General features: G+C 34.2%; 1 protein-coding gene across 1 annotated transcript in view; it reads right to left on the minus strand.

Moving 5' to 3' along the window:
• The window catches only part of Smp_172990 (putative leucine rich repeat-containing), a gene marked incomplete at both ends in the record, with an annotated part of 28023 nt that overhangs the window by 7092 nt on the left and 5394 nt on the right, over positions 1–15537 (minus strand). Inside the window, 4 exons of the mRNA XM_018794879.1 lie at positions 1509–2195; positions 3782–3907; positions 7152–7252; positions 10853–10904. Coding sequence (XP_018649247.1) covers positions 1509–2195; positions 3782–3907; positions 7152–7252; positions 10853–10904 — 966 coding nt within the window. The remainder of the gene's footprint in view (positions 1–1508; positions 2196–3781; positions 3908–7151; positions 7253–10852; positions 10905–15537) is intronic.

The following is a 15537-nucleotide window of genomic DNA, read 5'->3' on the forward strand; positions in this document are numbered from 1 at the left end:
TTTTAATAGCAAAATAGTTAACTATACACAATAGAACCCTAGATCAGTGTGTACAAAAACACTCTTTACAATTGGTTTGGTTACTATGACTCCAGTTTTTTTTCTTCTATATTCTTGTATTTCTATGAACGATTCTGTTTTTGTTCTTCACATATATTTTTATCCTATATAATTTATTTCCTATGAACATTTAAAATTCATTCAATTAATATTATTACTTTACTATCTTTAATACATTGTTTGCCTTTCATATAAGATCTCTAATCCTATTTAACAATAATCTTACGAGATCTAAACATAAAGATCCCAGCACCTAATATGGTACACAGCAATAGTCTTAAGTCTTCATTAAGATACCTTTGGTCATTTTACAGCCTACTCCTAGATTAGCCAGTAAAATTTCCCAAGGTAAAACCAGGTATATGCAATATGTGTTTCAGAAACCTAATCTGATGAAAACATAAACCTTTATATCTAATTAAAGTTTCGCAATTAAAGCTGTGCACTAATAACTCAGTGGTTTTTTCTCATACACTAGTAGCCCATAAAAGACGTTTAAGGTTAAATATTAACATCTAATCTTATATTTTCAAAGGTTATAATTTACAGTCATAAAGTAATACGAAGAAGATTGTGAAATAATACCGCGCCGGAATTGTCCAGAAGTTTTTTTAAATTATCATCACAGGCTTTCGTAGGACTCTGTATTCCGTCGCTATATTTAGCGAGAAAAATTATGCCCTGTTAATCGTTAAGAATATTAGAGCCTACATATAGAAGATATACTCTTTAAATATAATACAGATACAACAGTGAGAACTGTTTATGAGTTATCCAGTAGCATACGAGCAATCTACAGATCAGTGATTCCAATCCAAACATTGTCCAAATTACTATCCGTTATTACTCATTATTGACGCAAGTAGACCATGAAATTGTGTTGGACAGATTTGGAGGCTAAGCTGAAAGGCTTAAGTGTGGATGTATTCGCAAATTTGAAATAAAAATTCAAGTATACATCACATGTTTTCGTATTATTCCTCTGAGTCAAATGGTTTAATATTTATGCTTTCGGTATTTATTTACATTTAAAAAATATAGACAAAAAACTCAAACAAAAGAAACTTTAATATGAACCTGTTTATGAGACCTATACTTTGCAATACAACGATTTTACAAACAAGACCAATAATATACAGTAAGATAAGTTCGAAGACACAAGTAAAGGTTAAAACCTCTATTCTAGTATCGTCTAATTCACATTCAACATCCACTAATATTTACTTTTAAATTTTCTGCATATCTTATTGTTCTTGTCAATTTTTCATTATTCTATCTTAAAATGTAGCGAATAAAAATTATTTACAATTGTGTCAATTGAAACAACAGATGCCGTAAATTATCAATCAACAAAAAACCCTGAACTAACCAATTAACATTCCCCCTTTTGAATGTATAAACAAAACAACAAAAGTATAGTCTTTAAGTGCACTAAAGGAACAACTTACACCAATATTATTATGAGACAAATTTAACTCCAATAAATAACCAATCCCTCCAACTGGAAGAAAATCACACAATGATGATGACAATGAGTTGGATTTTTTCAGTTGTGTAGATTTTGTATGTGAACTATTGTTTACAAGGGCATCTGATGAACTGCTTTCATTAGTATCATTATTACTATTACTGTTATTGTTGTTCTTATGACCTTCAAATTTGACAGTTTCAGACCCCGAAATATTTGGGATGAATAAGTGATGACGAATTAGTGGTAGTATTGCTTCAACATCTGAAGAAGTCAATTTGTTATTCATTAAACCCAGTCTTAATTCCCAAATAGAATGTTTAGTATTATTATTAGTGGTAGTGTTGGTATTATTAGTGGTATTGGTGGTACTTGTATTTGATGATAATAATAATGCTGAAGTAGTATAAGTGTGTCTACGATGTCTCCAACCACGAAATTTATGTCCTCTACTTGAATTATATGATCTGTCTCGTGTTGGTGGATATAAACTTGTTGAACTCAAAAGGATATACAACCATTGCATAAGTCCATATAAAGATTGACCAGTTAAATTACAATCAATAAAATTTAAACGTTCCAAGCATAAACCATAGAAATTTAGACCATGAAAATTTTCTAGACGTAATGGCGTATGACTCAATGTGAATCGACGTAGAGCAGATGACTATGAATAAAAATCAATATAAAACAAAGAAATGAACTTGGTACCCTCATAAATTTTTAACAATTATATATATGAGGGTAATTTAGAGTAAAAGTTAGAAAAACAATTAAAATACGGATCGAAAACAATATTACGAATTTCAATACACATAGTTCCCTTTATCATCTTGAAGAGTGTAAGAAAAAAGATTTGAGCAGAATAAGATGAATTCAATGCATTTCTTTGGGTTCTCATCAGCTACTTACAACCTATAATATTTACAAATCATAATTACAAAATGAGGTCAAATTACTTACATGACAGAGTTAAGTTAGAAGTTGATAGGATCACATATCAGTATAGTATAGCATGGACGTAAATAGATATCATAGACTAAGTAAAATATTGTAATTGTATACCTGTAAGAGAACATTCTACAACATTGATAGTAACGAAAGTCCAAAGGTCTAGAAACAAGTAGTTACGTAGTGAATGAGAATGTAAGTGACTGGAACTTATTTTGTAATTATTATTTTCAAATATTACATGTTATAAGCAACTAACGAGGATAAGACGAAATAAAATGAATTGATGTTATTCTGCTTAAATCTCTGTTTTTGCTCTCTGAAAGATGATACGAACTGTTAGATTGTTGGAGGTAGTAAAGATAAATTACAATACACACGATGTTCGGTCACCTGTGCTAGTGGCCATATTGGAATTCGGTCAACAGAATTTGATTAGAACTAAATCATTGGGACAAATATGAAATCGGTCATTACTACTCAGTGACTAACCAATTATAATATGAATCTGACCAATATCTCACCAACACAGATAATTCTGAATTGTAACTATTCACAAAATGCCGATTGAAGTAAGAAAAATAACACAATAATACTAAACAGTGTCAAGTTTAATATCGAGAGAAATATTGATTTTCCTCATTTGCAGTGAAATAATGTCAGGAGATGAAGTGATATGATTTACAGTAATTTCAATGAGTCCGTACGTTATTTGTTTCCTGAAGATTCTACAGCTGATGTACATCACTAGGTTGTAATCAACATTATTCTACTCTCGGTGATCTGACCGTATCTACCAACCCACTTTAAATGCTGAAAGTTTGCTTTCACCTACCCAATTTTATAAAAACACCTCTGTAGTGTAATCTTTCTGGAAGAATTTGTATAACCATGACTGCATGAGAACCAATTGAAAAGTAGAGTAAGTTCTTATCACAACAACTATATTAAACTATACAATGTGAATTAAAAAGTTTTTAATAAAAGAAATATCACTTAATTTATCATGCTATGCAAGAATAAAACACTTAAACGTAAAATTATAGTAAAATTCCATGAAAGCTAATTAGGTAACAATGAACAAGTTAACCATCATCAATTTTTAATCTATTAACAAATATAATCCAGTCCACTGAATACTCAGTTCATTTGGACATAAAACTGTAGTTAAGACACTCACAAGCTTTTACTCGGTTACCTTTTGGTTGTACTGTAAACAATAGATAATGTAGAAAAATAAAATCACATTTACTGAATTGAAGAGGAAACTTAATCTTTTCACATAGTTAATGAGACACGTACTTTTCGCATGAAATTAACACAACGACTCCAAGCTTGACTAGGAAGAGTTTTGTTTAGATTTAAACTTATACTCAGATCTGTACAACTTTCATAATGCAGCAACATATCAAACAGTGACGAAGCAGACTAGAATAAAAATAATGATTGAAAAGAAAGAAACGCGGTGGTCATTAATATAAACAAGTTAAAATAAAGAGAATTAAGCGAAGAAAATTCTCTTTTCGACGAAGTCATTTGCTTAGGCTGTACATCCGTATTTACGGTTGTTTAGTAGTAAATATATGTCTATAGAAGGATACGTCCAACCTCTCATCCTTCCTTGGTTCTAATTCCCTTCTGTAGTATGTTTTTAATTAGTGTTTTGTAATTATAAACCGTAATTAGTTATTATCATCCTTTAACAATTTTCCATGATTCTTCAGTTATTATTATGACCTTTATGTTCTTCATTTTTTCATCACATCTGTTCGAGAGGACAATTGTCTTTCATAATTCTGACCTGCAAATTATTTTCATCATTCTATTCTTTTCTAACCTCCTGATTATTAAGCAACCCCATTTGATATTTGGAGTCTCAAATCATTTTATGATGCAATCTTTTCTATCCTTCTATAGACATATATTTACCATACAACTATAGGTACGAATGCACAGCTTAAGTAAATGATTTCATAGAAAAGAAAATTTTCTTAGCTGAATTCTGTTTATTTCTATGCAATGATACATTGAGTTAATTAAATTAATTATTAATTAATGTAATTATTATCAGCCACTGACAGACGTGCACAACTTGTAGAACACGCACGTATATTTCCATACACAGGTTGAAACAAGTTACATAAACAAATAAAATAAAAATATATAAAACAAATAGTAATATTCTCTTTCATAACTTTAAATCAGTGTTTATCAATAATTTTGTCGAAGAATAATTAGATGATTTTCCAGTAGTCCAAAGTACGATGTGTTCATCCAAGCATAATTAAATCATTTCTAAGAACAATTATGTGGACGATAAATACACGGATTTTCCACACATAAATCACAAGCCCTTAGTTACATGATACGTTTTTTTTAAAGAATAAAACGTTTATTAACGGATAATTTGACAAGTAAAAAAATTAGATTTCAAATTGGCAAACTGTGATACATCGGAGAGACAGCGATTCGCTTTTAACAAGTCACGAGTTCAAACCCCACGTTACCTACTTCCACTTGGACATATCGGTTATGTTAATACATAAACAATGTGACTTAAAGCTGAGTAAATAAAACTGGGCTTAATAAATAGATTACATTATTTCTTTTTAACAAGTAAGCTATTCGGCTTGAAAAACGTTATCTGTATGTAATTAAATCTTACAAAAGTTAGCACAGCACATCATTTATCATTGAATAATCACTATGCATATTGCTGAAATGCATCCTAATAAGTGCTGTGATACTGAAGAATTTTCAAGACTGTTCACGCATCGTTCACAGACTCATAGTAACGACCAGGAACGGCTATAAGATTAATTCCCTAATCGTAATATTATATTTATTTACAACACACTTTATGTCTTCAATCTCACTACTCCACCATGATGATACATATCTGATTTTACTGCCATAAGTACATAGACTTTACGACAATCCTAATTTTTAAGTATTATGGGTTGTAAGTAGTCGATGACAACCTAACGAAATAAAATGAATTCATGTTATTCTGCTCAATTCTTTGTTCTTGTTCTCTTCGATTCTATGGTAGATTTGGAATTTAAAAAGTTAATTATGACTTGGCTTGGGGAGGAAATTGAGTTGAAAAAGTTGAGCTAAAAACCGAAAAATCTTGTCAACAAATATTCAACAAGGAAACAAGCTGCGAAATCAAATCAGCTTCACCATGAGTTAGCAGCTATCCTGGTATCGATCTAGTGAGTATTATATTGCCCCCAAATGTCCTGGTACGGCCGAGAGTGGGGAGAGTCCGCTCTCCCTCTCCAAATGCTCTCACATGGCCACGCGTATATAGCCTCTGCCAGGAAAGTCCTACTCACTGCCTTTTCGCACCACGGGTGTTGTTTACGAAATTAAGGGGACGAAAAACGAATGCCTGGTGCTTTAACCGGGTCGGTGGACACGGAAAGTCCACCTAAATGAGTTGGAAAACCCTGATTCCCAACCAATGGTGCACATGGGCTCCAGTACCCTGAGGGAACAAATGGAGTATGAATCAATCGTTGGTCACCGGCTACCATGGGACTGCATCTCCTTACGATGCCTTGTGGATCAGACCTTTAGGTCAAAGGCTCCGGGTGTGGCCTCCTAAGAAAACCACCTGCTTCAGTTTGGGCATCTGGGCAGTTTCACAGCCCTCACACAAATCGAATGAGATTTGTGCGGCGCATATATATCTGGTGCTTCCTTGTACCAATATTTATGTGTTTAAATAAATAAATAAAAATTAGAGTATTATATTGAAAATTTCGGAGTTTCCGAGGAGAGAAATTGTGGAATTCCAGGGCGACTCTGAAAAGTGCTGGAATTTTATGAGTAGTTTTGAAGTGTGTCACTAATGACAATATATCGCACTTGGAAAGAAGCTAAATTATGTTATTCAGTGTGGTGACGAAGCCAAGGCAGCCATAATACGCTGGGCCTTACTGAAGTCGGAAGTTGGCTGCTGTAAAGCCCTCGAAATACTAGCCGAAGAATTTGGTCTGAAACACATCTTAGCTCGGACGTTTATTGATAAGTTACTAAAGTTTCCCAATATTGGAGAGAAGTTTCCCGACACCTTGAAGAGGTTATCTCGACAGATTTCGCTTTGCGAGTTAACTAAAAACCAGATGAACTACATTTCAAATTTGAATTCGTTGAGCACCATAGAAGTCCCAATCACTGACTGTGAAAGCGCTAGTTTAACCTAATGCATATTCGTAGGGAACTGTTTTGTTGACCATTATTTCGATATTTTGGTGAAACGTATTGCAAACACAAAAACACATTCTTCTACATATTTCTTATTTTACATATTTTAATTGGCAAAAGACTAACATCTTACGTTCATATGTCACATCACCTTATTTCTCTACTAATCAGTAGATTGGTGATTTAAGTGGTACTGTGTTTATGAATTAGTGTGTATTCCAAATAAAGCAATACATAAATTTAGATATAAATAAAGAAATAAATATAGAAATTCTTAATAAAACTAGCTTTAGCATGAATCTGTTGATCATCGATAATCGACTATATATATATATATATATATGAATAGTAGTATTCAATAAAACACGTTATCCGTGTGGGTTATAAAATATCTGTTTCAAAGTAATCACTAAAGCAAAAAAGACATGAATATAACTAGCAAATGATATGAAGTCACCTGTTCGTCTAAAAATGTATTTTCTAGATCAATTACTCTAAAATGTGCACGCTGAAATATTGCCTCCATTGATTCAATATGAAATCGATTTAATCGAATACCTAGAATAGAAGTAAAACGAAACTACAAGTCGAATAAATATATAAATAGAATCTCTCGATTAATGGGAACAAATACCCTCTTTAAGATGTTCTTTAATACATTTTTTATACTTTCACCTCCAAGTTGTACTCTGAGATATCTTTCCGTTGTTTGGGAAGATACGGAGGAAAGTGTGTCAGTATAAAAGTATTATCAGAGCCTGATATGTGTGCTCTAAGAGGAGAGTTAGTTTTCGATTGGTTCTCTTGCGAAATGAATGATTACAATATAATCTGATGAGTCTAAATATTATCAAAAAGGGTGAACCTAGGCTAAATCTATATTTGTTCAAGTGATCGCACTTTACATCACCGAAGCGAGAGCAAATTAACAAAACTGAAAACAAAAATGTCAAAATTACGTGATCAGTGTAAGTGGCGAACTAAATGTACATGTATTAGTAAAGATGAACATTAGCTGGTAGTGGGATCCAGATGTGGTTTCGTCCTATTTGGTACTCATCAGATGGATGCACCCGCATTCCACTTAAACTAAATATACAGGTTATCCACTTAAAATGAACATATTACCAAAACAAGCTGATCAATTACAGTCAACATCAACAACCGAGAGATGTAAATCAATATGAATTAAATGTGAATGTACTTCGAAAAGATCAAATGAAACTGGAGTGTGAATTATGCTATGCTCTTAAGGAAGGATTAATAATAATAATTATGTTAGTAGAAAAATTGAAAATCAGAGGAGGGAATCGATGGCGAACAGGACAAACGCGGATTCCGTTCGAGTTGTGTGAATAGTGAGCGGTTCTTTTTCGTTACCACTCCGTAAACAAATTTTCCTCTAACGAAAATGGAAATATAATTGGATTAATATTGATGTTTACTTTAACCTAGGAGTTAGACAATAGATTTCAGTAGAAAACGAACTGAATCCGGTTGCAAAGACCTTTTCATCTTATAGTATGATTTTCTTATTTCTTACATTTTTTTATTCGTAAGGAAAACCTATGAAACATATGATATCTGTCGTTTTTAGGGATAATAACCTTTTCTGTTTTTTCGTTTGCATAAACGTAGCACTATTGCTTGCAGTTACTTTAACCCATCATCAAAAATTCACTCATCTAACGAAAATAAGTTAGATGGTCAAAGGTGACTAGTGGATATCATTTTTATAACTTTATTATTATAGTTCTTTTATTATATCTGACAATTATTTCTTTTTAGCAGTTTAAAGATCCCCGTTTTTAAATTATTTCTTTGTTGAAAGAAGAGCAGTTTTAAAAAATAAGATTTTATACTATCACACAACCACGTATGCAATATAACTTGTGTGTAATCCATATTATAGATGTCTGTGTTAATATAATGTATATGAAGTGTATCTACATTAGCACATAATTACATTCTGATTCATGAAAAAAAAATCTTAATGGTAAGCCTTACCTATTTCTTCATTAATGTTGAGTGTTTAAAAAACGAAAACATTTTGCAGCTACCTATCAATATATGTATAGATAAACATGTACGCTTTTTTGAGATCAATGTGATACATAGAGAGATACATATAGAAAAAATAATCCTGCAACTTATCAAACATAGGATTGATCTATGATTCAGGTATGGAAACAACTCAAAAGAAAAAGTTATGAAAATGTGATAATGGGATAGCCTGAGCAAAGGACCAGTGGATAACATTGATGACATTCACAAATCAATTAAGGATCAAATAATATGTAGTTTAGTAGTGGGAATATGGTTTCAAAAGACAACAGAAAGTGAAGAGCATGTATACATTATTGAAAGTGCTTATTGATTAATGGGGTACTGGAATGCAAGACAATAAGAAAAGGAATAAGAGTCAGTTAGAAAAAATAAAATATGTAAGTTAACAGATAGATTTTAAATCTCTAGTGCATAACGTGGAAGAATTATATGCTACGAAGAGAGAATTATGGTCCGTTAAATCATGTTTTGTTTGCGAAAGATTAAGTGCAGCAAAAGACAAAAATATGATATAAATCGTCAAGTATATTTTAGTGATTCTTTATCTTGGCGCCAATTAGATCGTACGAATAATTGCAATCGGAATATATATTCTCAGCTACCCTCGTATATAATCATCGATTTAAACCGCGTTCGTGAATAATGGAATAAGTCAAATACGAGAAAGGACTTTGAATACGTATATTTCATATAATCGTTGATTCAGATAGACGATCAGAGAAACGAAGCGAGAAGAAATAATGCGCCGTGGAGAAGGCGAGTGAACCAACTCGTTTCAATCAAGCGTGACTCGATATTTATAATCAAATAAATATAAGTTACAGACACATAATGAATAGGGTAAGTGATTAACACATACGATCATATAATAACAGTCAGGGTTAATAAGCGAATAATTGACAGGGTCAAAATGTGGCTTGAAAGAAATGAATAGATTGTTCTATCCAGAGGCTAGAATAACCTATGAGGGCTTGACATAGTACCAGCCACTATAATATAATCGTGTTTTGATACAATATAGAGAGTTTCAACAATTACACTAAATGACGTGAAGTAAAAATATCGAGAGGAAACTAGCAAAATAAATAACGTAAATGACGAAAAGATAAAAAATACTAGATGGAGGAAAGGAAGAGATGATAGATTTCATTTATCTTGGATGCATGCCATTTTTTGAAGAATAACAGAAAAGTATAAAAGACTCGCCACCGGTTTCTGTTATACTTATGTCAAACAACAGTTCGAGCCACTGAATAAAAATATATGCCAGCGTATAGTAACCTCATAAAATTATATTTCCATTCATCCTCTTGTAACCCAAACTAATTGTATTTTTCTATCTTCATTCTATTACACCGCATCAGAAAGCTATTCTACTAAACCTTGAATACTTCATTACTACACATTTGTCCGTTTTTCGTTTATTCATTCTCGCATCTCCTTACATGTATTTTTGCTTCTTATTCTTTTTCTGTACTAATATTAAACGTACCAAATTGAATTAGTTTACTTGTATGTGAAATTCAATATTATTACAATGGAGGAAACCTAAAGAGGGTTGAAGTACATGACGTCATAAATTATCGATCTAAGATATGTTTGAAAAACCATACACATCGAGATTGGGACGGGCTTAATTTTGATAGTAACCAGACAAACATATAAATTATTAACATATATCTTCAATTATTTTAGGTTTTCTATCATATTTATTTATTTATTTCTGTTGACTTTCCGTGACCACCTTTATTAGATGCATTCTTGTATTAGGCTTTACATGGTTCCAATTAATGAATCAATTATTTCGTTAGCCCGTTAGATATAAGAATTACATCAAATGATTCCCACCTTCAGTTTAATCTTGTGTACTTATGTACCTAATCAAGTCGGAGACTATATACATACACCACTAGAGATATAAAACTGGTCTCCAATATGATGGAAAGAACTGAAAGTGACCTTTATTTTCACAAACAAATGAGACACACCTAAACAGATAACATGAATTATGTGTGTACACAGTGATCTGAATAACGGTATACATATTACTTTCAAATAGAATAAATAAACAATAATAATATAAAAACGTACCTCTTAGGCTTAAACGACTGTAACGTTCATTACAAATCGATAAATCGATTCCCTATGGAACAATAAAACAATTACTGTAACAGGAATTATTTATATACATGAAAAGCTAATTCCTATGTGTTTGCATATGTTATCACACACACACACACTATATATATATATATATATATATATATATATATATGGTTCACCAGGGATCTTGGTACTTGTACGGTTGCGCCAAACTGTGCTGTTCAGGTCGTTGTGTAAAGGCCTGGATAGTATACGGTCCTCCTGAAAACCAATGTAAAGATACCCTCTTTCAAGGTATATTTATAATTGTGAACAAAACTCGCTGATCGCGCCAGTAGTCATACGCTTGACCCAGAGACAAAGCCACACATGACTAAGTACACACCTTAAAACGGTGAAGCTGTGAATGGCTCATTAAACCAGCTATGGTCCTTTAGATCGTAAACGTTATATAGATAACTGCAGTAATTCTAGAGCTAATACATGCCTTGAAACTCTGATCTACAAGGGTACTAGTGAATTTATTAGAACAGAACCAACTGGACGAGGCTCTGACTGTGCTCATTACATCCTGTGATAACTGAATGACTTAACTGATCGTATTCGGCCTTGTGTCGGTGACGGAACTTTCACATGTCTTGGTCAATATGCATTTCGTAATGTTGAAACTAAATATTTTAGAATCACGAACCACTAAGTAAAAAACCAGTTCGTAATTTTAGGACAAATTTATGAATACTCCTCGAAAAATGCATAAAGGATAGCGCTGAGCCATGAAGGACACCTAATGAGTGTACATATTTTCTAACTATAGCTTTCACATATACTCTGGAATCGCCACTATCACGTTTACATTTTTAGTAGTATATCTGTAGGACAAATTAAATCCTACAAAGTTTCGACCAGTATTGCGTGTCTTATCGAAGTGAATAAAAATTGAGTCACACTAATATAATAGAGTAATAATGTTTTTCAATCGGTAGGTCACATGCAACAGGGATAGTTCACAGACATATCAGACCAGATTAACGTGGTGGGAGCTTAAGCAACGATTTGACTGATTAGTTATGGACATAACTAAAATTACCCCCAAGCGGATACCACGTCCAGGCTTCGCTACTCTCGCGCTTAAATAGTCGGCCTCTTCCAATAAGCACAGGTTAGGTATATCTCAGCTGATCTCTTCGGTTGCTGTCTTCAGTCGAACTGTTCTGACTCGTCCATCTGGACCATAATTGACCTGTCTAACGACAGCTTTTGGACACAGATTTCTCGATGAGCCATTATTCTTTACTAACACTAAATCTCTCGGTTATAGATTTCTTCTCACATCCAACAAATTGGATCTCGCCTGAAGGGTTGGTAGGTACTCCCGTAATAATCTGTTCCAGAATAGGTTAGCGAGTTGTTACGCTTCCTTCCATCTACTGTTATATAAGCACATTTTACTGATCTGCACTTCGTCGAATGATACGCCTCTGTAAACTAACAATACATTATTTGGCGTAAGTACATCCAGACTACCAGTCATTAAATAGCTTTACGAGTGGTCTATTGTTCAGTATTCCTTCAGCCTTTATTCGAAACGTCTCCAAAGACTCGTTCGTCAATACCTTCTGAAACAGTAGTGATCGTAGAATTCTTTTTATTGACTTCATGATGCGTTCCCATACACCACCTCGACGACCAGCTCTCAGAGGGTTAAACTGCCTATCACAACCACTTTCACACGGGCATTTGCAATCTTATTTTGGTCTCAACTACACACAATTTGTCTGAGACTGTCGACGGCTCCTCTGAAGTTCGAATCGTCGTTAAACACATGTTTTCAGTGACCCATAATAGTAACCAACCTCGAGAGAGAGCATAAAAATAAGTCAGTATTCCAAGGTGAGAACCATTTGGATGTGAACTGCTTTAATAGACAGACAAGTGAAAAAACAGACGTATGGTTTTTCAACGAGTCGCCTCCCCTTAACGTGAAATGGCCCAAAATAGTATTTACCAAAAGAATTGAATGGTGTTACGTAAGCTTCCAGGTGATATTTGCGCAGTAGAGCCAAAAATTTGTGTGCATGGAATACTATTGAGTCTCTTGCATATAAAGCACCATTTCACGACTCTTCGGATAGCAGCATGAACCTTGATGATCCAGAACTTTTCGCGAACTGTTCAGGGTGTGAGTGATACCAGAATGTGCGTTCTGCAGATGATAGTGCATTACGATCAAGTCGGTAAAAAAATGATTACTAGGAAGTATGAGCAGATGCTTACTTTCGAACGGCAAGCACGATAATTGAAGTCGTCTCCCTACTCGAATGACGTCATCTATTACGAAGGGATTAAGATTCTTTATCTGGCTCCTAAGCGCAACGCTACTTCACATTTTCTTACCACCAGACATTAGATGGAGTGTCATCTCCTTATTCGAAACAGATCCACCTACTCTCCTCGGTCTTTCTTGCGATTCACATGTATTGCCGTGCTCGTCTTTATGCTGTATTTGCTTTAGTGTCTCCATCTCTATGGGGAATGAGATCATTTGAACCAACTTATTTATATTCTACTTCGCACTATCAATTTCTTTCAATCTCAATCTACCAAGAATTAACGGTCTTCTGTCTAATCTCATCCTCATATTGCGGACTGACCGTATACATAGAGCGAATATTCTCAGTATTTTGGACCAGGTCTTACAATTACTAAATCGATCCAAAAATTGGTCTAAATAACTCCCCTCTGGTGTCTTGCCTATTTCTTCTGTAAACAAATGGACTGAAGCATGGTTCTCCTTTTCGCGTTAATTTAGCTATCCACTTTCGTTCTGCCATAAAAAGTTCGGTACGTGAAACCACTCATTTAGTTTAGTGTTATCATCTAGCGACAATCCACGCGAAGCATAATCTACAAGATTCTGTTTACGTTTAACATATCTCCATTGGCTTGCTGTAGACAGTTCGTGAATCGTCGCTAATCTATTGCTTATGAATCTCTCAAGTCTTTTGGTTGTATTTCTTATACAATGAAGTACGGTTAATGAATCCGTCCAATAAGTGACAGAAGAGATCGGGATACGCAGTTTTTGTTCCACGTGTTTTCTGATCTTAGGACACAGTACATCAGCTGTTAATTCCATTCTAGGAATTGTTATAAGTTTCAGTGGGGTAACCCTGGACTTAGCTAATAGAAAGGAACAATGAACTTGACGGGAGGCATCTTCAAAACGAGCAGACAGCAGAACACCATATGCAAATTCTGAGGCATCGGCAAAGCAATGAATCTGAGTAGCCAGTGGTTTGTACGATTCTGGTACGAAATATCTACGAAGTAACAATTCACTTGGGCGCTTCATACCTCTGAGCCAAAAGTCCCATCTCATAACACACTCCCTAGGAAGCTCTGCGTCCCACGACACATTTTGCCGACAAGTATCTTGCAAAATTAATTTAGCTGGTAAAAAAACTGGAGCTATAAACCCAACTGGGTCGAACATAGAAGCTACATAACACAAGATGGTTCTCCTTGTAGGAGTCACATAGAATTAGCATACCCTGAGGATCGTATCGGTCCGAACATTCCACTGTAATCCCAGAGTGCTTTCATCTATTTTCATAGAAAAACAAATGTCTTCGTCTCTTAACATGCAGTCATTCCTCTGGAATAAACTTCATTAATTCAGCAATGCTGCTGACCAATTTCTACAGATTACAACTCACTAAACGTAACATTTCCATCAGCTGAGAACATACAAATTTAGCTTCTCCCAACATATCAACACTAGTTAATAAATCATCAACACATAACTGTTCCTTCGCTGTCTGAATAGTACATTTGGGAAAAATAGGCTCCTTATTTAGAAAATTTCTTTGTAGAGCAAATGTTGCGGAACTTGAGGTCAGGGTCTCACCAAACAAATGTACTTTCATCCTATAGCTTTCTGGTTCATTTCTTATGTCATCCTGGGGCCACTATAAAAATCTAAGGGCATCGCGATCCTGTGGCGGGACAATCATTTGATAAAACATGGCTTTAATATCTGCCATGGGACTTATTGGATGTCGCCGAAATCTGGTAAAGACATCTACCAGATTGTTAACTAAGTCTGGACCAGAATACAAGTTTTTAATCAGAGACGTCCCGGCGTATTGTGCTGCACAGTTGAATACGATTCTTTGCTTATTAGGTTTTTTCGGATGGAAGACAGGGTGGTGCGGTAAATACCAGACCCGATACCTAATTTAGTTCTCTGTAGTCTTTTCGATGTAGCCTCGTTCAACATACTGTGCCATCACATTAACGTATTCCTTATGCAACCTCTGGTCACGGATGAGCCGTTTTCTCAAGGAATTTAATCTACTCATCACTAGTTTTCTATTATTAGGTAGGCTTTGTTGGTGACGCCAGGGCAAAGCTATTTGGTAATGCCCGTTCACTAACTGTATAGATTTGGACATGGCGTCCAAGGCTTTACGATCTTCAACCGACATGGGCGCACAGTGATTTGGGTCTTCTCTTCAGCTGCTTACCAACTAGAATTGGTCTAATTTAGCTTCTAGTTCAAATAGTGTCAAAACTTTATATTATGATACTCATATTTCTCATGGTCTAATTATAGGGTCAAAACTAAGTCCACCATAAAGGAGTTTTTATAACATATGGTTCGTCAGATTTCC

The sequence above is a fragment of the Schistosoma mansoni genome, chromosome 1 (genome assembly GCF_000237925.1).
Source record: "Schistosoma mansoni strain Puerto Rico chromosome 1, complete genome".
Classification (NCBI taxonomy): domain Eukaryota; kingdom Metazoa; phylum Platyhelminthes; class Trematoda; order Strigeidida; family Schistosomatidae; genus Schistosoma; species Schistosoma mansoni.